Source organism: Sabethes cyaneus, chromosome 2, assembly GCF_943734655.1.
Source record: "Sabethes cyaneus chromosome 2, idSabCyanKW18_F2, whole genome shotgun sequence".
NCBI lineage: Eukaryota > Metazoa > Arthropoda > Insecta > Diptera > Culicidae > Sabethes > Sabethes cyaneus.
In genome coordinates this window covers 219695572-219718200 of record NC_071354.1, presented here as the reverse complement: position 1 = coordinate 219718200, position 22629 = coordinate 219695572, and the positions used below count along the sequence as shown (strand labels likewise).

The following is a 22629-nucleotide window of genomic DNA, read 5'->3' as shown; positions in this document are numbered from 1 at the left end:
TAGGCAGCGTTGACCGGCGTAATGCCGCGGTAATTACAGCAATCTAGCCAAACGCCCTTTTTGTAGATGGGACAGACCACACCTTCCATCCACTCCAAATCCTTAAAATCATCCAGTGAAGTGCCGTTGGTTCTTGGCCATTTTTGGAAGTTCTGCCAGGTGTCGGTCCTTTCCGGCGGGTCTATTATACTTCAGCTGACCGATTAATCGCCGGATCTCTTCGTTTATAGGCACTCCTAGACTAACTTTCTTGTCAACTCTTTCCGCGTTCGTCGATACTTGGCCAAACTCTTTTTCGTGCTTAAATAGTTTCTTTTCCTCTCCATTGCTTGTTAGCAATCCCGTCAAACCAATCATTACGTGCCCTCGAGGTCGATAGCTTTGAGCGCACTGCTGAGGGTTCGATCTCGATTTGGTTTAATATTCTCCTAGCCTTCACAGACGACCCCGATATCATTACTAGAAACCTTGGGATAGCGGAGGCAAGACAGATTCGGTTACATGGGTATATCTTAGGACGGAAACAAACATATCTGGACATATGTTTTTTGCCTTCCACGGACAGTGACTATTGACGACGATGAACTGGAAGTGGTTGACGAGTTCGTATATTTGGGATCTCTAGTCACCGCCGACAATAATACGAGTAAGGAGAACTCACGTTCAAGCTGGGAATCGGGCCCATTTTTCCTTCCGCAAGACGCTTCGATCAAGGAGCATACGCCACCGCACAAAGCTGATGATGTACAAAACGCTAATCCAGCCGGTAGTCCTCTACGGACTTGAGTCAGTAACTTTGCTTACGGAAGACATACGTGCACTAGCCTTATTTGAACGAAAGTTGTTGCGGACTATTTTTGGCAGAGTACAAACGGATAGCAAAGAGTGGCGGAGGCGTATGAACCACGAGTTGCAGGCACCACTTGGAGAGATTCCCATCGTAAACCTGGAAAAAGTTGAGACTGCGCTGGGCCGGCCATGTCGCAATGATGCCGGACGACCATGCAGTGAAATCCGTTCTCCTCAAGAATCCTGCCGATATGGCACAAGGAATAGAGGGGCCTAACGTACTAGATGGCCGACTTGGGAGTGTCCAGAACCGAGTACAGTGAAGAGGAATTCTTGAAACGGATTCTAACAACCCCTGCGACAGTTTTTGAAATTGTCTTTTGCTTAACTTGACCAACGGGATGTTATTTCTAACTTTTCCTAAGTCACTAAATCGTCTTTTACGGTGGATAATGTGGAACCCAGAAGCGGTGCGGGATCAATAAACTGCTGAGTCAAGCTTTGGCTTGCTTGGTAGTCAGCAAGCTCATTAGCCTCTATTCCGAAGTGTGCAGAGACACCTAAAATAATGAAACTTTGTTCTACCGAGAAGGTTCCCTTGAGGTTGTGCTACACTCCTAAGCTAATTTGTATTCACATTTGATGATGGATTTGATGGCTCTTAAGCCAATAACGCAGCCTGGCATTTGCTTGAAAAATTGCTGTTTGCAAAATTGTGGAACTCTGGAATCACAGAGGATTGGCCCAACCAGTAAAAACCTATTGTGATAAAGGAATTGCTTTGAATTTCAAGGTGATGATAATAACCGGACGAGTTTTGTCATTCAGATCAAATAGAATTTTACTGTTTGGAATTGCATCTTGGTAGAAATCAACAAACCACCTAATGAATTTACTTCTATTTTGGGGCAGATTCCTATTTTAAAACAGTCAAACAACCAACCACCGTACGACAGTAACGACACAATCTTGACAGCTCCTTGCTTGAAACACTTTAACAAAACTGGTGAAACCTTTTTTCCTTCCCATTAAATTCACCAAGCGCCATCGCCCTCACCACCGCCAGAAATGCCCATAATGCGTACAATTTTCACTGCTTCTGGCACCTAGCAGTAGTAACTAACGACTAGAGGGACAGGGCCTCTCCCACAGGATGCAATAGTTTAACGACTTCTCGCCGCCGCCGCCGCCGTCGCCACTGCCGGGCATCCTGCTTTTTCCATTCTTCCCGTCCATCCGTCGTAAGGCTGGCAACCGGTAAATTATGCTCCCGTAGCACTGGGCCGGAGAGCAGGCAGGCAGGCAGTGTAATATGCATCCTTTCTAGCCGGGCGGTGGTGAAGGATTCGGCTCTTAACACAGACACTACCGACTATGATGGCTTGGAGGAGGCTCAAGAGGTTTGGGATATTTCGTCCCGTTGCGATCCAGCTGTCGAGTGTTTCAATATTGCACACTGTTCCTATTGGTACCTAGTGCTTGAGGCGAGGATTTTAACGTCGTTGGGTTCAGTATCGAGGAGGCGTTGAACATTCGTAGTGCAGAATCGATTTCGAAGGGAAAGGGAAATCTAATCAAAGTAAGCACTTGTTTGTTGGGGCTGTCATTTCGATCCAATCTGGTTTTTTTTTTCTTCATAAATGGGTGCTCGAAAACGTAAGCTTTCGGAGGAAGAACTCAACAAATCTGCTTCGACAATGGCCAAACGATTTATTCACGAAAGTGATTCGGTTATTTTTGTCGGAGAGTATAATCTATCGGACTCGGGCATGACGATCCTGCTGGATGTTGATGATGTCTCGGAAAACGGCGAAGAATCTATGGTACCTTTGCATGTTGTAGAGGACAAACACCAGCAACAACAGGTGAAGGAGGATGGTTCATCGCATTCGACGTTTTCGATTGGTCCCGCCAATGTCGGTGGTGAAAATCTACAGGGAAGCTCGATGGGAACAGCCATCACGAAAGCCGACCGGCTGGAACAACTAAGCATTTTCGAGATGTGCGAGCCGTCTGGGTCGGCGCAGCGCGGATCCGACGGGCGGAACGATGATATGACGAAGCAGTTTGAATTCTATTCCTAGCGATCGAATGAACATTTTCAGCATTTATTTTGTACACTATTTTAGTCAAAATTCAAGTAAAATTTTTCGAAAAAATTTCAAATTGTATCCTTTAAATTCAATACCTACCTACAATATCAATCTCTATTTCAATGTATTTCATTTTTACAAGTTTGTGTTTCAATTTGTGTTTCAGGAGCGAGTTTCCACTTTCTATGGGACAATGGCATGTCATAAAAGTATCCAGAACCTCGCGGCTAGCAGTGTTAAAGGTAAGTTGCTTCTATGATTTATTTCTCCCCATAAATTTCTTTCTTAACATCAGCTGCCTCGCAAATCACTTCAAATGGAGTAATATTTGTAAATTATGCAAAACTATCTGAACCCGGTGCGAGCACTGCTACGCTTGCAACCAAATAAAATTTATTATAATTTATAATAATTTGTAAATGAAAATTTAATAGAACCGGTGGTTTATGGTGGCTTTTCGGAAGTAAAAAGATTCTGTAAAATCTGTAAAATTGGTTAAATTAACATCAATCTGCAAAATCGGTAAAATCGGTAAAATCAGTAAAAACTGTAAAATTTATAAAACATGTAAAATTGGTAAAATCGGTGTTACAGCAACCGCAAACTGTCGATAACGAAACAAAACTACAGGTAGTGAGGCATGCTGTTCCGGGCCATTCAGAAGCATGCCATTTAGGCTTATTACACGTACTTTGGCTGCTGTGTCATCCGCATCTTGTCAGGTTTCTTTCAATTAAACACCACTCTCATGGGGAGGTACCACACCCGTTTAGTGTCAGCTTGCTTCTGATCTTGGACTGTAGCTCGACGAACGTATCCCTTCGCCAAGTAGTCGTCGATTGTCTTGGCTTGTTTTTCTTTTAGTAGAGGCTTCCGCTTCATGCTCCCTTCGAAAGAATCCAGATGCTTCATAGCCATTCCATAGCTTTCGGGCAGTATGACACCACAAAATTGCCACAGCAGCTCAGTTTTGGGTCTATCTCATACTCTTTTGGTTATCTGCTTGAGTAAATCAAACGCTCTTCTCTCCTTGTCCGACATCATCGGTTCTGGTCGGTCTCGAGTACCGTACTATCGTGGATTAACTCACATGAACGCCACTACAAGTAGTTCGTGGCCGTGCGTAATTTTTTTTTTAACTGACACTAACGGAGATGAATCTAGATACATACAAACAAAGAACAATATAGTAGATACCACAACCAAATGGAAAAAAGGACCAGAGCTCAAGCCAAACACTGAATGGTTCAAGGGTCCCAAGTTTATATGGTGCCATACAAATTTGAGCCACGAGCTGAAGATGCTAGAAAGGAGCTACGTTCTATATTCGTGCATCAAGAAGTCGCTAAACCCCAGTTAGTGGTAGAGTTGGAAAGGTTTTCCAAATGGAACCGAGTGCTACACAAGCGGAGCTGCCTTGCAGTACTTGATCCGGTCAATACAATGTCTGGAAGTCTTTCCGGCTGAGTCTTTTCCTACAAGTGGATAGCAGAATACAGCCAGCGAATGTTGCAAGGAATACCAAATTTCCTACCATTCTATCCCAGAAACATCACTTAACCCATCTCGTCGTTGACTCTTTCCATAGAAAATACTATCACGGAAATTTGGAAACCGTAGTCAACGAGGTTAGACAGCAGTACTTCGTTCCAAAGCTTCGCACGGTCGTGAGAATGATTGCAAAATGAAGAACTCAAAGCCGAGGATTCCGCGGATGGTTTCATTCCCGCTTGCTCGTCTAGCGTCGTTTACGAGACCATTCAGTTGCGTAGGGTTGGATCTGTTCGGGCCACTCAATGCTAAGCTCGGACGAAGTAACGCCAAAAGATGGGTCATTCTATTAACAAACTTGACAAACCGTGCCGTACACGTAGAAGTTGTGCATACATTCTCCACCGAATCCTGTATTATGAGCATACGTCGTTGAGGAGCACGCCTGGAAATATATTCTGACTATGGGATGAACTTTTAGGGAGCCGACAAGGTACTACGGGAGCAGATGCGGAAAATTCACGGAACGATGGCAGTAACATTCACCAACCAATTGGAAGGATCTTGGGAACGGACGGTTTGTTCCGTGAAGTCGGCGACGGAAGCAGCTACTGGGGGACGGGAATTGAATGATGAAGGCTTTCTCACTTTGGCGAAAGAGGCAGAAGGAATCGTCAACTTAACTCCACTAACGTACCTGCCACTGGATTCCGATAAGGCGGAAGCGCTTACACCCAACCACTTCCTCCAGGGCAGTTCTAGCGGTGTACGACAACCGGCAGCGGAGTCTACAGAAGAAGCAGTTGCACTAAGCAGCATCTGGGGCCAAGTTCAACAGCAGATGAATACGTTTTGGACACGCTGAACGTTGTAGTACCCACCAACTCTAACGTGGCCAACAAAATGGTTTGGGAAGTGAGTGGTTGGATACGAGGGTCGAATTGACAAAGTCTATACGGGGCATGACGGTCGATTCGTCAAGCATTGGCTCAAACAAACATCAGTCTCAAGGTTAGCAATTTTGGATGTGGGGCTGGTAGGTAAAACTGCGCACGAGGGTTCCGGTAACTAGTGTAACGTGGGGGAGGATGTTGATACTGGGTACACTACTTTAATGTCGTGCACTGTGCATCAGCGCAAAATATCCATTGACACCAAAACTACACACTTACACACACGGCAAAATTTTACCGAGATTTGGAGAGCCGAGCGTTCGGTAAAATTTTTTATGATACCAAATGTTAGTAAAGATCCGTAATCGTCGATATGCACCACCGAAGTTTTCACCGAACGCACGACTGTGCAAATCTCGGCAAATTTTGCCGAGTTTATTAAGTGTTACATGCGAGATCACTTCCGTCGAGGAGAATATTCCACACTACTCGATGAGCAGCGAACAAGAAGGATGCGCCATTGGAAAACCCATAAAAGTTGATTAAAATTCATTAAAGTTGATTATAGTACCCTAAATTAAAATTGATTACATATACCTAAATTGTCGCATGTAGTTCTAGTGTCAATGGGTATTTTGAGCTGAGGCGCTGTCGTGCTGTGCGCGAAATTCAAACAGTGCACCCAGGGTCAACAATCGGTAAAATCTAAATCAATCTGTAAAATCTATAATATCGGTAAAACCTGAAATTAAAGCAAAGAAGCTACTCTTTCCAAATTAAAATCTACCATTAATTTTCATTCGCGACATATACGTATTTCGTCTTCGACTTGCAGGCTTTATCAATGCCTGTTTCCGTATCTGTAAAAGCTGTAAAATCTAAATCACTCTGTAAAACCTACGAAATCGGTGAACTCCGTGAAATCTGGAAAATTTGGAAAATCTGTAAAATAAAATCTATAAAGTCTGTGTGATAATATCTGTAAAATCTATGTCAATCTGTGAAATCTGTAAATCTGTAAAATCGAAATCAATCTGTAAAAACTATAAAATCAGCAAAATCTGTAAGGTCTGTAAAATCGGTAAAATCTGTCAAATCTTTATCTATATCAACCTACATTAATCTGAAAAAACCATAAAATCGGTAAGATCTGGAGGCCTGAAGCCTACAGCCTAAAGAACTCGAAAAATGAGCTAACGCTTCTACCACGAAACAGAAATGGAAATTCAATCAATGGAATTTCCGAAAATCGGCAAAAATTTTGTTTTCGTTTTTGTCGTTCTTCTCGTACACTCAAAATAATTTTCACGTCGAAAACACGCGAAAAGTTATGTGAATATTTTCCATCATACTTTTCCCGTACTATTTACGTGAATTCAACGCAGTTTGCGTTAGTATGTGTGCATTTACATGGAAATCAGATAGATGTTATTGTATATTCCAATAATGTATAAATGTAGTAAATGCTTAAAACGCATATTTTTTTCGCTCGATTAAAAAAATCTCTTTGTTTTTTTTTTTGAGACCTCCCATCCCTCCCCCCCCCCCCTCTCCAGTTACATAACGATGAAAGGACAAAACTTCATGAAATATTTGTAATGGTCTCACTGTAAAATCTATAAAATCGGTAAAATCTGTAAAACTTGTAAAATGTGATAATATCTAAAATCGGTAAAATGTGTAAAAACTATATCAATCTGTAAAATTTGTCAACTCTTGTCAATAAAATCTGTATAATTGGTAAAATCTAAATCAGTATACAAAATTCATTAAATAGATAAAATTTGTCAAACCTGTAAAATCTGTAAAATCGGTAAAATCAGTAAAATCTATAAATTCTGCACAATCTGTCAAATCCATAAAAGCGTTAAAATCTGTAAAACCTGTAAGTTCTGTAATCAGTAAAATCTATTCAATCTGTTAAATCGGTAAAATCTAAATCAATTTGTAAACTCGATAAAATCGGTAAAGTGTGTAAAATCTATAAAATCAGTAAAATCTGTAATCAGTAAAATCAGTAAAATCTGACAAATCCATATCAATTCTATCAATCTGTTAAATTAGTAAATCTGAAAGATCTGTAAAATCTGTCTGTTCTGTCTGATCTGTAAAAAAGTCTGTTAAATCGGTAAAATCTGTAAAATCTGTCAAATAGGTAAAATCTAAATCAATCTGTAAAATCTGTCAAATCTATATCAACTCATATCAATCTGTAAAATTGGTAAATTTGTAAAACCTATAGAATCGATAAAATATGTAAAATCTGTCACATCGGTAAAATCTAAATCAATCTGTAAAACCTATAGGGTATGTTGCTGCTTCGTCGTAATTGCCTATTCTCGTCGTATCCAACACAAATTATTAAAAATATCAGCATTTTTATGACACACAATACAAAACTAGTTATTCTCTAATATATTAGTTTGTTGTTTATCATACGCGATCCATCAAAGTGAGCTGAGATCTATTAAATGCATTTTATCATTAAAGAAGTCCTACCAGTCAAATTCCCTACGTTTTTTCGTGCGACGAAGAAGAACATATTGACTAATAGTTTTAATTTGCTTAATTCATAAATGAAAATAACTCACGCAAGGCGTTGTCGTTATTCGACAGCCAGGAAAATTTGCCTGACCTGCAGAAATTTTGCACAATAACATTTGTCATGCCGTCCTACACAAATACATGCGCGTTAGCTTCGTAAACATTGTTTTGATTCTTAGTTCGGACGATGAAAAATTTTGATAGACGGATTTTAAAACGGTACGACGAATCTAAGAAATAAAGTCAGTTGCGTAAATTCAACAACATGGTTTAATAATCGCTTTTCAGAGATTTCAAAGTTCATGGATCGGACGGTAAATGTGTGTAAGTCAAATCAGCACAAGAACTTTTGGAGTATTCATTAAATCCATCCAATAAATGATGGAAATTAGAATGGTTTTACTTACTACGACGGGAATTAAAAATAAACCCTACCATCGGTAAAATCTGTAAAATCTAAATTAAGCTGTAAAAACTACACTCAAAAAAATCGACACGTCGCATCCACGTGAAAATTCATGTAAACTTCTGTACAGCAACTTACGTGAACTTCATGTACTAGTTAATGGGAAAATTGATCAAATTTACCGGGATCGCACGTAGACTGGTTAGTATGAGTGCGAGTTACCAACAATTCACGTGAATGTTACATGAAAAGTTTGAGGGATGAGGATTACCTATGTTTTCACGTAAACTTGACGTGCTGATTTTTTTGAGTGTGTAGAATCTGTAAAACCTGTAGTGTGAAGTCTGTAAAATTAGTATTTGGCGATACCGTATCGATACTCGCAGGTCGATATTTCGATATATTTCATCGATACTTACGACGTCGATATTATGCTAAATCGATCATTTCACCCTGATACTGTTTTGATAAAGCGGGATATGCAGCTGAAAAAATATAGGCTAAAACTAGACCAGGGAATGCTCAAGAAAGCAAAATTTTTGAGGAATTTCTCTCACGCTCTTTTATTTTTAGATATTTACTAAGCTTAATTCTCAAATTTACTTTATTGGAATTGACACTTATGCAAAATCTTGAACAATATCACTTACATGTTTAACGCTTATTGAACAGTAAGTGCATACGATACGCGATTTTCAGCAATTCAGAACTGACCAGCGAGCACTGAGAGTAGTATTGAGCGTCGACGGCATTAACAAAGACTTTCCAGCTTTTTACGCGCTATAATAGCGGTGAAAGTGACAGAGGTGGGACAGAGATCGAGAACAGCTAGAACCGGAAAGGAGCAACTCCCGGCGGAACTCTGCAGGAATGGCGAAGGACCAGCAGCAACGACACTTCACTGGATGGTTTCAGGGGTTTGGAAGAGGGATTTGGATTCCGGGGTAGCGTACGATTCAGTCGGGCGCGAACAGCTGTGGCAGGTGGCGCACGAGTGCGGTTTTTCGTACAAAGCGACGTATCCGAAATAGAGCTGCACTGGAACGAGTGACGTGTTGCGTGCGTGTTTTGGGGGCACTCTCTTCACTTATGAATCCCTTTTTTTGTGTAGCATTTCCTAATCCCAGAATGGCGCCTTAAATAGTATCGATAAGTCTAATATCAATGCTTCACGAACGATATATCGACGGTATCGATAAAGCGGTGGATTTGATATTGATATTCAATTATCGATACTTTCGGCAATTTTGCCCAATCCTATGTAAAATCAGTAAAATCTATATCAAGCTGCAAAATATGTCAAATTGGTAAAATCTAAATCAATCTGTAAAATCTATAAAATCGGTAAAATTTACAGATTTTACCGATTTTATGGATTTTACACATTGATTTAGATTTTACCGAATTGACATATGATTTTATCAGCTTTTTATCCCGATTTGGCAGCCTTTAAATTTTGTTTAATTTTTGTGTTTTTAAATGATCTATAAAACTTTTCAGCCTGCTTGAAACTATTCTGATTCTCTGGGGAGAGTTATTGAATAAAATGATGCCTTCTTGCGAGTAATTCGGTGTCAAAACTAGGGTATTTTTATAGTAAAAGTTCTATAGCAAAAATAGAGGTAAACTATATTCAGCAATGTTGTGTATTTTTACTATTTGTGCAACTTTGTGAAACAGGAAAAAGTTATACAACAACTGCAAAAACAGCTAAAATAGAAAAACCGAATACCGATTTTTAATAGGATTTTTCTATCTTCGCTGAAAAGATAGATGGTTACTGTCTTCAGCAAAATTTCTTGTAATAATATGTTGTAAAACTTTGCAGAACACATCAATGTGTTATATTGAAACTGAAGAAAAATATTTTTTTTATTACACTTTTGGGAGGAATAATCAAAATTTGAATTCCGCTGAACGATAGAACTTTGAATTTTAAGAAACTCTTACAAAGGTTCCTTAAACCTAAAACCAAGTTTTCCCGCTCAAACCTAATGGAACATTACTGTAATATAGATTTTACAGATTTTATCGATTTTGTCGACTTTACAGACTATACACATGTTACCTGTAAAATTTGAAGAATCTAAATCATTCAGTAAAATCTATAAAATCGGTAAAATCTGTAAAACCTGTAAAATGTGGAAAATATGTAAAATCAGTCAAATCTGTCAAATCTATATCAATCTGTAAAACCTGTCAAGTCTGTGTCAACATATATATATCAATCTGTAAAATCGGTAAATCTGTAAAATCTAAATCAATCTGTAAAATTCGTAAAATCGGTAAAATCGGCAAAATCTGTAAAATCTGCAAAACCTGTAAAATCCATAAAATCGGTAAAATCTGTAAAACCTGTGTTAAAACCAACTTTAGAAGCAATGAAAGCAATGTAATATTTGTAAAATCGAAAACCATACATCCTGGGAAGACAGAGCAAATAGATACGTGCATTCCGTCTGCTCCCAGGACAATCATCATCCGCTGTATCTTCGTTGACATCTTGCCAACCGCAGCGCACAACCGCCTCAGCTCGGGCCGTTTGTGACCGTTTTCTTCTTTCCGATACCAAACTAGAGTACCTACACTTTGTTTCCGCATTGCAGATCGATCAGCTACCGGAAGTGATGACGGTTTCGCCCAATGGCTTCTGGCATCTTTCGCTACCGCACAGCCTGTACCTGGGCGGGGTGCACAACATCCACACGCTACCGATGAGCCTTCGGGATAAGGGATCCTTCGCCGGATGTATACAGAAGGTGAGCCTGGGCTGTTTATACTTTTCTTTTATTGCTTTGATAAACGAACTGTGAATGCATGTCAGTTGGGAACGGACCGACCAGGAAACGTCTTACCGGTGTTTGTTCGGGCGCTCGGTAAGATGGTGGTTTTTTTATAGCTCCTGCTCGGTTCCACTGAATTGAACGACAGCAAATGCAATTATTCCTTGTCGCAAACCGCAGAACAGTAGCTTCGAACCGGCCGGCGCAGTCAGGGGCAGAGATTGTCGGTCGGTCCTGCCGGGATTGAGGCAATCTGTATGCGCCCTACGGCAGACGGCAGCTCAATGAAGGGTAGTAAACTCGTTTATGGCTTAATGAAAACGGAGACATTCAGTTTTTTCTTATTTCTAATCTAATTCACCGTTAGCTTAGGGCACATTAAAACCGGATTATGTCAGTTTTAAATTATTTTATGGGAATGATAAATGAAGGAAACTTTTTCAGACCGGAAATTATTGTGAAGTTCAATTCAATTATCTGTCTTTCAATCTGACTGAATATTTTTTTTATTTTCCACCATAAAAAAACCAGGTCGACATCAACGACCGGACCATTTCGATCATCTCGGAAGCGCTGGGTGGTTCGAATGTGGAAAACTGTCCGCACGCTTGCGTGGCTCGGCCGTGCGGTCCGCTGGCAAAGTGCGTGCCCAATCTGGACAGCTACGAGTGTCAGTGCAACCCGCGGAACAAACAGTGCAACCAGGCGGAGGAGCTTCCGTCCGAGGTCATCGAGCAGCGGCAGCGAATGTTGCTGCGGCAGCATCTGACTCATCACCAACAGCAGCAGCAGCAGCAGTATCCGGAACAATTAACAGACCAGGAGGATGGCGATGATGAGGAAACTACGGTGGCACCTCCGCCTACCGTTTCCACTGGCGTTTCCCAGCGAACCGTCGCTGCCAGTGTGGGTGATAATGGAGAAGATGAATATTATTACTACGAATATGACAGCAGGGAGGATGCTAATGTTGGCGCAAAAGTGACTAATGCGGAAGCAGAACGTGTGAAAGATAATGAAAAAATTATCGTTAAAGTTGACAGGAAAAAAGAGCCACTAGAAATGACCACGCAGCCAAGTGACGAAGGTATGACCGCAATTAGTGCGGAAAAGGGGGCCACCAGGCAGGATGCTCAAGTATCTAAGACGACTAAGACGCGAGATTATTACGATGACGGTGACGATGATGATGATGGTGATGGCCCCGTACAGGAGGACAACGGTAACGATGATGGCGGAGGGGAGGATAATGATGACAAGACTGCACAAATGTGGGAAAACGTAGATGCGGTGAATAGAAAGTATTCTCATAAAACGGGAAAATCTTTTTCGTTTGACAATAAACGACAGTCGTTCAAAAGCGATACGGCGTTGAAACAGCGAAGCGGAAAAACGTGGCAATTTTCCTCAAAAAGCAGTGGGAATACGGAAGCTGGTGATGAAGAAGAAATTGCAGCTGATGACGCTGGCGAGCGGGAGGATGCTGGTGGCAGTGGCAGTGACTTCGTCAACGACGACGGATATAATAAAGATTACGATCGTACCGAGGACCGAATACCGTACCGTCCGGATCTGTTTAAAAAAGCAAAAAATGAGCAGCCACTGAGGGGGAAAACTGATGACAGCAGACGGCAGCCAGATCGGAACTTCGACATTGATGAAATATTAATCGAAGAGATGAATAGAATAATGAAAAATAAAAACGAGGACGGCGAGGAGGACGATTTGAGTGACGGTGGCGGTGGATGGAGCTTCGCCACCGGAATGGGAGAAGAAGAACTGCGACATGCCGGTATTCGAATGGATGCCGACGCTAGTCGAGAGCAAAGCCTGGCGATTGATGACAGCGATGCCGCCGGTGGCATTGATAGCCTCCGTGATGCGCCTGACGTTGATGGAAGGGAAAACAACCGGCAGCGTGATAAAAATACAAAACGCTTCCAGGAGGAAATGGAAACGGAATTCACTGCTGTTCCTGACAGCAGCCGAGGCAAGCATTGGAGCAGTAGTGTTGGCAATATCGGTAGCAGTTTCAATGGTCAGCAATTGAAACCGATCGACGAGGAAGACGACGTTACGCGCAGCATCAAGTATAAGAATAAATACTTCAGACGATACCAGGGTGCCTGTTTCACCGGGACGGAAAGCTTCTTTCACTACAGCGATGCGGAAACGATGCGACGTGTAATCAGCTACGAAATTGATTTGAATTTGCGGTTTAAAACGCATTCCAACAACGGGCTGATTCTGTGGACCGGAAGGCACAGTGCACTCGAAGGCGATGACTTCCTATCGCTGGGTATCGAAAATGGGTGAGTGGCCACTCTTAGTTTTCTCCCTTCAGACTCCCTCCCAACCCCAAAAAATTTTAATTTTAAGCGTAGAAGCATTCCAGTCCACTCAAACCAAACTATTTGTCCACATTAATTTCTTTCGCAGCTATCTCCATCTACGGTACAATCTGGGGTCAGGCGAAATAAATATCAAATATAACTCAACCAAAGTTAGCGATGGCCTCTGGCATCGGGTGAGAGCTTTAAGGTAAGAGAGATGTACCTGCAAATATTACCGTTGCGCTATTTCACGTAACCGACCATAACCGTTCGGGGCACCACTGCCACCGCAGCCATGGGACTACCCTGTGGTGTCAGCGTGGCACCATTTGCTTACGGGTTTCAGCCAGCCAGCCAGTCAGCCAGTCAGACAGGATCGTTTACCGTGGTGAAAAGCTACGAGTAACGAACGATACCGATTATCATAAAGATAATCAGAAAAGAAAATGTCCTTCCATGCTTGTTGTGACAAAAATTTGCTATGCTGCAGCGCTTGGCGGTAGAAAGACGCGACGAGACGTTCGAAGATTTGCCATGGGATGCGGTTGAGCGGAGACTTATGTACCGTAGGAAAATTCAATTATATCCTATACACGGGGACGGGGCATAGCGATGCCGGAGAGCGGGTGATATATTTAGAACGTTAATCTTCTGGTTGAGGTTAAGAAATTTGTTTTGATTATCATGATTGTGGTTAAATATCAAACATCTCTTTATGGTTGGAAAAAATAGAAATTCGATTCCGTCCGTCGCTTGTGGAAACTTCTTAAAATTAATCTCTGGAGTGGTATTGACTTTCCGGCATTTGTCGCTAGATAGAGAGAGAGAGAAAAGGTTGGTGGTGTATTCCGAGTAGCATCTATATTAAGTTGAGAGCTTTAGTCTTTTTTGTTTGTATCCAGAAGCGAATTGTAACTGGAATTGTTTACTGTAAGAAGTTGGCGTAAACATTCGTACTTACTTCTCTGTAATCTGTCGCAGAAACACAAAAGCTCCTTTTCTCATGAAGCTATTTATATCATTTTCTTTCGTAACTTTTGTTTTTAAACTTGGGATGACGTAAATCCATTGTATCGATAGCGGGATTATTTGCTCAAGTATTGGATGACAAATGATTGGTTTTTCGGTACATTCGTTGGTAGAATCTAGTTTTTGAGAAGGTCCAAACCTGTCCTTTCCATCCTATTAATTGTCCATTAAAGAGCGAACACGAAATAATTGCAACATTGTAAATTTACTATCAATTCTCTTGTATCGGATTCGGTTGTATCGGATCAAAACCACACTTGTAGGCCAGTTTTATGTATGTATTAGGTTTAGTTTACATAAATTGGATCAATTATCCGAGGTTGTTTGGTAAAATACTCGATACTTTCGTTTAGCGCCGTTCATTAGCGTTTGTACAGTCGTTGCAGCTTTTCGTCGGTACCGTTTTCTCATTTCTTTCGACATTTTCAATTTTTCTCTATTCCAGATAGGCCATTACAAATATTTAAAAAAGTTTTTGTCCTTCCGGTGTTGGCCAACTGAAGGAGGGAGCGTAAAAAAAACAAAGAGATTTTTTTAATCGAGCAAAAAAACCGTGTTTTTAGCATTTTTACTTAAATTTAAAAACTGAAAACTAAATCTATTCTTGCTTTTTATATATTCGTTAGGGCATTGCAAATTATTTCTAAAGTTTTTGTCACCTTCCCCCCCACTTGGAAATTGGCTTGAAAAATCGGAGCGCAAAAAATAATTTGTCGGATATAAGTCAAAATATTTTTTAAAATCAATTGTCTGTGGGCGCTACAGCCTAAAAAAACTCGAAAAATGAGTATTAACGTTTCTAACACGGAACAGAAATGGAAATTTCAATAAACGGAATTTCCAAAAATCGACAAAAAAAATTTCATTCGATTTTGTCTTTTTTTCGTATTGTTTTGAAAAATAATAAGGGGTCATCCATATGCCACGTGGATAGCTTAGAGGGGAGTGGGAGGAGGGGGAGGGGGTATGGAAAATGTCCACGTGGACAAGTTTTTTTCCTACCAAAAATAGAAATTAAAAACATTGATCAGTGATTGTTTTTGAGCTTAACGGGAAATTAGCAGTCTTTTCGTCGGAGAGCCCAATTTCGGAAGCAGTTTTTAGGCCCTAAAACGGAATTCTATTTATAAAAATGTAAATACTGCATTCTTCTTGCCAGTCTGACCACAGCGAATATATTTTCATGAACAGAATTTTTTTTCAAACAAAAAAACTGCTTTTGAAATTGGCAGAATCGATGACGACTAATTTCACCTTAAATAAAATCTTCTGAGGCAAACACATGAACCGAGCATTACGAGAGCACATATCTGGCATAAATCTTGTTGAAAATATTAAGCCTTCGTTAGTAAACTTAGATGGTGACTGCCTAGCCTGGATGAATCCACGAATATTGCCCGCTTGCACCAAATGTGAATTGCATTTTGCCTCAAAATCAAATGCAGCTCACCACAAAAAAGGTATCCATGGGCAACGTATTTCCGAAAGGATTCGCCTTCAGAAAATTTTACGAATCACATCGTGTTGGAAAGATCTTGTGTTGTGTTGAAGTAGACGGCCAAGCTGAGGTGCTCTGGTTAGACGAAGATGCTCTGGACAATGCAGAATCGTCAAGCGAAAGTTAAGCTGAAACGGACTTTCTTGCAGTCGATAATAATAATTTGCAGTAGAACAAGAATTAAGACCCAAAGACCTTACATACGGATTTTAAGACGCTGAGGAAACCTGACGGAAAAACCATGGAAAAACTCAAATTTCCGCAACGACTAAAAATTCGTATGCATTATGTCGGTGCCTTTAGACTGGAGCTTCCTTTCACGTAAGCTTTTCCAATAAATATTGCATAAATGAAGTTAAAAACAAAATTTTCAAAATGTAAAAATGTCCACGTGGACAAATAGGGGAGGGGGTGGGGGTTGAACAAATGTCCACGCTTGTCCACGGAGGGGGACGGGGGGGGGGGTTGAAAATTGGTATTTTTCTGTCCACGTGGTATCTGGATGGCCCCTACAAAAAAAATGAAAAGAAAGACGAAATCGAAAGAATCGAATTTTATTTGCCGATTTTCGTAAATTCCGTTGTTCGAAATTTCCTTTCCTGTTCAGTGTTAGAAGCGTTAATACTCAGTTTTCGAGCTTTTAGGCTGCAGAGCCCACAGATAATTGATTTTAAAAAACTATTTTGACTTATTTCCGACAATTTATTTTTTTGTTCCCCGATTTTTCATACCACAAAAACTGTGACAAAAACTTTAAACATATTTTACAATGACCTTATTTTTTAACAAAATTCACGTATTTATTGTTTGTTTTGCCCCTTACAATATTTATATTTTAAGTGTTTCTCTTTTCCGGTCTCGTTTCTCCACTTTTTATTCCGTTTTTCTCTTATTCTGTACCGTCTTCTTGGTATTTACTCTCACTTTCCTAACATCCTAACATTACTCTGTTTCTCTCCCTTTTTATTTCTGTCTCGTATTTCCCGTTTTTGTTTAGTTTTCTGTACCAATTTGTCATATTTTCCTGTTTAAATTCGATTTGTGTTATTTTCCTTTCCGTTGTCCGTTATTTCTCTTCTCTTTTCTTCTCCTTTTTCCTGTTTCCCGTTTTCCCATTTCCTTCTCATTTTTTGTCTTCGTTTTCTGTTATTCCTCTCTTTAGTTTTTTCGTCTCGTTTATTTTGTTTTTGTCCCACTTTTTCCCGTTCCTCTCCGACTTTTCTTTTTTATCTCCCGTTGTTCGTCCCTTTTTAGTTTGGTTTTTCGGTATTTCTTTTTCTGTCTAATTTTCCCTTATTTTGTCTCATTTTTTCTCTTTACAGCCCGTTTGACCTCTTTTTCTTCATTTGAACTCTCTCTCGCTCGCTACTCGTATTTTCTCTTTTGGCTCCTATTTTTTCGTTTTTCCTATTCCTTTGTTTTTATACCTTTTCTCATCTTTTCCTGTCCCATTTTGTCACCCCTTTCCAGAGTCGATGTTTTCTTTTGCTTCTGTTGCCTTTTTTTTGTTTCTAGGTCAAGGCCAGGCGTTTTTTTATTTTTTGTCCTTTTTTTGGTTTTCTTCTTTTTTTGGTCTCGGGTTTTGCTTTTTCACTCGACTTCTATCCCATTTCGTTTTTCCTCCTTTTCTGCCACGTTCTGTTTTGTCCTCTTTGTCTTTCTCTTTCTTTTTGTACTTTCTTTTTCCGTCCTGTTTTATTTCTTTTTCGGATCTATTTTCTTCTCTTCTTTTCTCGCTTTTCTTTTTTTTGTACCGTTTTTTCTTCTTTTCCAGTTAAGTTTTCTATCTAGTTTTTATTCTATTTTTAGCTCCCTGTTTTCCTCTCCGGTTTTCGTTTTTCATCTTCCATTTTTCGTCTTTTTATCTACCGTCTTTTCTTCTTTTAGTATGTTTTCCTGCTTTTCTTTTGGTCTTTATCTGTCATATTTCCCCGTTTTTTGTCTCATCTTACTTCCTATATATCTGGTGTTTTTTTCTTTTTTTCGGTCCCCGTTTTCATCCTTTTTTAATTCGAGTTATACCCCAGTCTTCATTTTCGTCTGCTCCGTTTTTTTTCTTTTTATGTCCTGCGTTTCCTCCTTTTCTGTCACGTTTTGTTTTTCTTTACCGTTTTATTTTGTTCTTTTATTTCTCCTTTTTGTCCTATTTTTTCTCTTGACGCATTTGACGTAAACTCGACCAAAGGTTGGCACGACCCTCTCAGAATTCAATGAAACTTTGTGTGTGTAGAGTGTACATGTAAATAAGGCCATTACAAATATTTAAAAAAAAATTTCCCTCCGGTGTTGGGCCACTGAAGGGGGTGGGGCGAAAAAAACAAAAAGAATTTTTTAATCGAGCAAAAAAAAACATGAATTTTAGGTATTTGTATTTTAAGTTTAAACGTGAAAACCAAATCTATTCTTGCTTTTAATATATACGTTGTTAATTTCCATGCAAAAATCTACGAAAAAAAGACAAAAACGAAAGAAAATTTTTTTGGCCGAATTTCGGAAATTCCGCTGTTTAAATTTCCATTTCTATTTCATGCTAGAAGCGTTAACTCAAGTCGTACACTCATTCTTCAAGTTTTTCAGGCTGTAGAGCCCACAGTCAATTGATTTTATAAAAAAAATTAACTCATATCCTACAAATTATTTTTTGCCCCCCAATTTTTCAAGCCAATTTCCAAGGGGGGGGGGAGGTGACAAAAACTTTTAAAATGATTTGCAATGGCCTAAGCAACTTTGCATACTTAGTTTTTCCAAAATTGGTCTAGACTAAATTTTGGAAAGGGCTTAATTTTTTTGTATTTTTGTATGTTTAGAAAATTTTGTAAATTTTCATAGAAATGTACTGAAAAAATAAAAATAAATTTTTATACTGGAAAAGAAAACCATTTTAAAAATTAAAAATCGATTTCCCAAAAAACGCCATCTCAAAAATTGATAAAAAAAATTTGAAGATAGATAATTATGTGGCCTACAAGTCTTCCATACCTTGCAAAATGGTCAAATTTATGGGAAAAAAGATTTTCGAACAAAAGATACGCGAAGATGTCCATAATTTATCCTTTAAAAGTCAAAACAAATGCTAAAAGAGTAAAAGAAATATGAAATATTTTCATCTTTGTAATGAGAAATGACTTTTAAAATCGGTTAAAATTGCACATGAGTGTAATTTTATGAGTAATTTAATGAGTGTAATTTAATGAGTGTATATAGTAAACCCTCTAGCTGTAATGGACCCTCAGATAAAATTTCGGTATTTATTAGCTTATACTGCTTATTTCTGAGGATATATGACATGAAACAGAACGTACTAAACATAACACACATTTGAGATTATAAAATTTTAGCTGCATTTTATTATTAATGCTTTAAAATCGACAATTTTAACAAGTGAGGGTCCGTTATACGGTTAGCAATGCAAAAAATGTCGCCATTAGCGCATCCTCTCCATGAAAAATACATTAGAATTCCTATAATGGACCCGGTCGTTATTCTATTGTTAACCACAAGGGTCCTTAAAAGGAAAATGGACATTCCAATCTGTTTTAAATTCCTTTTAAATGCTTTAAATGTTTTAAATCTGTTTTAAATTAAATTGATATATTTAGGCTTATTCGAAAGTTACTAATATTGTAAGTGCCATCGATTGGGTGTTTAGCGTTACGAGTTCAAAATAATTTATAGAAAGGTCCACAAATGATTGATTTACCCTATACCAGAATAATAATACTAAATTACTCTTGATATACAGATTGTGATAATTTGTTTACGAGGTTGTCCGACTATCAATTTCGACTACACACTGAAAACAATGTGTTTGAGTATTTGAAATATTTATAACTTGATTCCCGTAAGTCCTACAATTTTGGAATGTAACTTTATATAACTTTGCAGGACACACAACTTTTCTGAATACACAACATTTCTAAAGTCATTAATTAAAAAGTTAGACTTCAACGCCATCTATAGCAATAAAAATACAACTAAAAATACTTAAGATGTACAAAAAGATGCGAAATTTTATAACAAATAATGTTGCTGAAAACAATAAAGGTCATCACTATAAAGGTTTTGTCCGAGTGCCGGGTAAATCTGTCCTACTGTGCGTCGCCACTAGTTAAAAGATTCACAGAAAGTTATCAGGTCAGCTTCATCGAAGATCGGTCTACGACGGACCACATGGCGGGAGATCCTGTGCCAAGAATTGCGACTTCAAACGTATCATCTAGACATCGACTTCTAAGCCGCGTATGATAGCGTTAACCGACAAGGGCTATAGAAAATTATCAACGAAAACAGCTTATCGAGAGAGCTAATCAAATCAACAAGCGTGGCACGATTTTCAACAAATCCGTTTAATTTATCTGATTTGCCGATGATGTTAGTGCTGTCTGTAGAACTGTTTATCTGCTGTTATTTAGCTACCAAACTCCACCTGATAATCATTAAGGTTTGAGCTAAAGCGTCTCCGAATTTCATGAAATTTCACATGCAAGCATACTTTTCTGACTTATTAATGAAAACAATATTTGAAAATGAATTAGAATTAGAAACGGATAATAATTTTGAAAATGCCTAAGATCTCCTGAGAAACAGTTATTGTTAACAGTTAAGTATATGTATATTAACAGCCTAGTATTATTCATTGCTGTCACTTCGATGGTCACCGTTTCCAGCGTTTCACCATCTGGTTTCCGTGGTGTTTCAACAATCGCCCTGATCACCACTTCTACAGAGCATACTAGCCGCTCCCATACTCCACCCATATGGGAAGCCCCCGATTTTCAATATAGCGGTAGCGGTCTTTAGTAGCTGTAACATCGATGTAAAAACCTATTTATTTCGATCGTCATTGTGGTAGCAGCGTTAAGAGTTGGTGCCTGGATGGTGACCGGCCGCCCCTAAAATGCAGTTTAAATGCCGTTTAAATTTTAGAAATAAAAAAATAACATGCAAATTGGACGCTTAGAAGACCGAAGCTTGCGGACCAGACCAGTTAGCAGATTTGGAGCAACATCTTTATAAAAGCCGGTTGGCAAACCTCGCAAATCCGGTTGACTTGTTGGTAATTTGTGGTACCGCAAGGTTAGCCACGGTGCGAACCTTGAATTGCATGTCGTCAGTGCCTTACTTACTCAGGGACGACTCTAACATGAGGTTGAGGCACCTTTAGGAAGCGAAAAATATATATTTCATTCAAAATCTCAAAGACAATGTCTTCTAAAGAATAGTTATTTTTATCCAATCGTGTACATGGCAAATGCGTCCCATTTACCCAATCGAGAAAAACTTTTATTTCGTCCCTCGTTCTGACGCGGTTTTACAACCATTTTCCCCCGACCGTTGCAGATTTGGAAGGACAACCATTCTTTTTGTTCCTTTGTGGTTCTTTAATTTCTTTGATAACTTTTTTACTACGTCCAATGTTACCTTGTCCACCAATCATCTATTTCCAGCTTTTCGTCGTACATTTTTTATTTTCTATGCCATTTAACAAAGCTTGAGTTAGATGATAAACTAAAATTATCACGTGGCAACCATTTTGCCTTACCATCATCCGAATCGCTTTTCGCTTGGTTTTCTTTTTAAAACATAAACACACTTTGTCGTTTCGGCTTTAGTTCCAATGTGTACACTTATCTATAGAAGAGGCGAAAAGCTCTTCTATTGGACCGTAGCAGCGCAGCAACGTTCCATGAATTATAAATTATTCCATCAATCACTATTACAGTATAAGCAGAAGAAATAGCTATTCTCTTTATTCCTGGTCCAATATAAATGGCTAGTATCGTTATAGAGTACAGCACAGCGAACACGGCGAAGTGAAAATCGATACCTGGCGCTGCTGGTTGGCTGGAACCAACACCTAGAACTAACTATCATGGGCCCGGCATAGCAGTGCCGGCTAGCTAGCTGATGACTAACAGTGAAAGGCTTTTCTAATGGATGAAACTTTTTTTTTTCGTTGTATTACCATCACTTGTCTTGCAGGAACTCCCAGGATGGCACCCTGAAGGTGGACGGAGGCAAACCAATTACTCGGAGATCGCCCGGAAAGCTGAGACAGCTGAACACGGACACCGGGCTGTATGTCGGTGAGTAGAGCACGATTATTGGTAGCAGTTTAGTGGCAGTCAAGCGGAAAAAACTTTAACCGGTCGATCGGCAGGACACTTTCAACCCCCCGGTTGACGTGTGTGATGTTTTTAACCGACGCACATTGCATATTGACGTTTCTGGTTCTAAAACTTTAACACGAATATATGACTGAAAATTGTTTGATAGGATGCATAGCATTGCTGATTTACATATGAAACTAGCATGTGCTCTAGGCGGTTGAGTACCATAAGTTAAACTTTTTTCTGCTACCATTTTGATATACTGAATCCATAACAAGGTAGCAAACGAAGTTCGAGAATGCTGCTATTCATGTTTGATCGCATGTCGGTTTTGAAAATTACCTGTAATTTCAATCAATCAAATTAAAATTTCCTCCCAACTTGTTTCTTACTATTTCAAAGTTATTTTATTGACATCACGTGATATTGGGAGATAAATTTTAAACCCAATTCCAAGCCTCAAAGCTCAAGTACCGATCGTACCGAAAGCATCAAATTAAGTGATCCGTGAAATAAATAAATAAATAAAAGAACTATTCAGGATATTGTTCAACTTCCTCAATTTAACAGTAGCTTTACAGTTTTAAACGATTCATCACCACTTAAAAGCACTCAACGAACCGAACCCACAATAACACCGCAATACTCGGCGAGTTTTTG

At 39.3% G+C, this 22629-nt stretch overlaps 1 protein-coding gene across 1 annotated transcript in view; it reads left to right on the top strand.

The window, feature by feature from the left end:
* Positions 1-22629, top strand: part of LOC128736670 (pikachurin) — a 145494-nt gene that overhangs the window by 105135 nt on the left and 17730 nt on the right. Inside the window, exons 11-16 of the mRNA XM_053831159.1 lie at positions 3049-3124; positions 10823-10975; positions 11531-12369; positions 12415-13311; positions 13439-13540; positions 21842-21945. Of these exons, the coding sequence (XP_053687134.1) occupies positions 3049-3124; positions 10823-10975; positions 11531-12369; positions 12415-13311; positions 13439-13540; positions 21842-21945 (2171 nt within the window). The remainder of the gene's footprint in view (positions 1-3048; positions 3125-10822; positions 10976-11530; positions 12370-12414; positions 13312-13438; positions 13541-21841; positions 21946-22629) is intronic.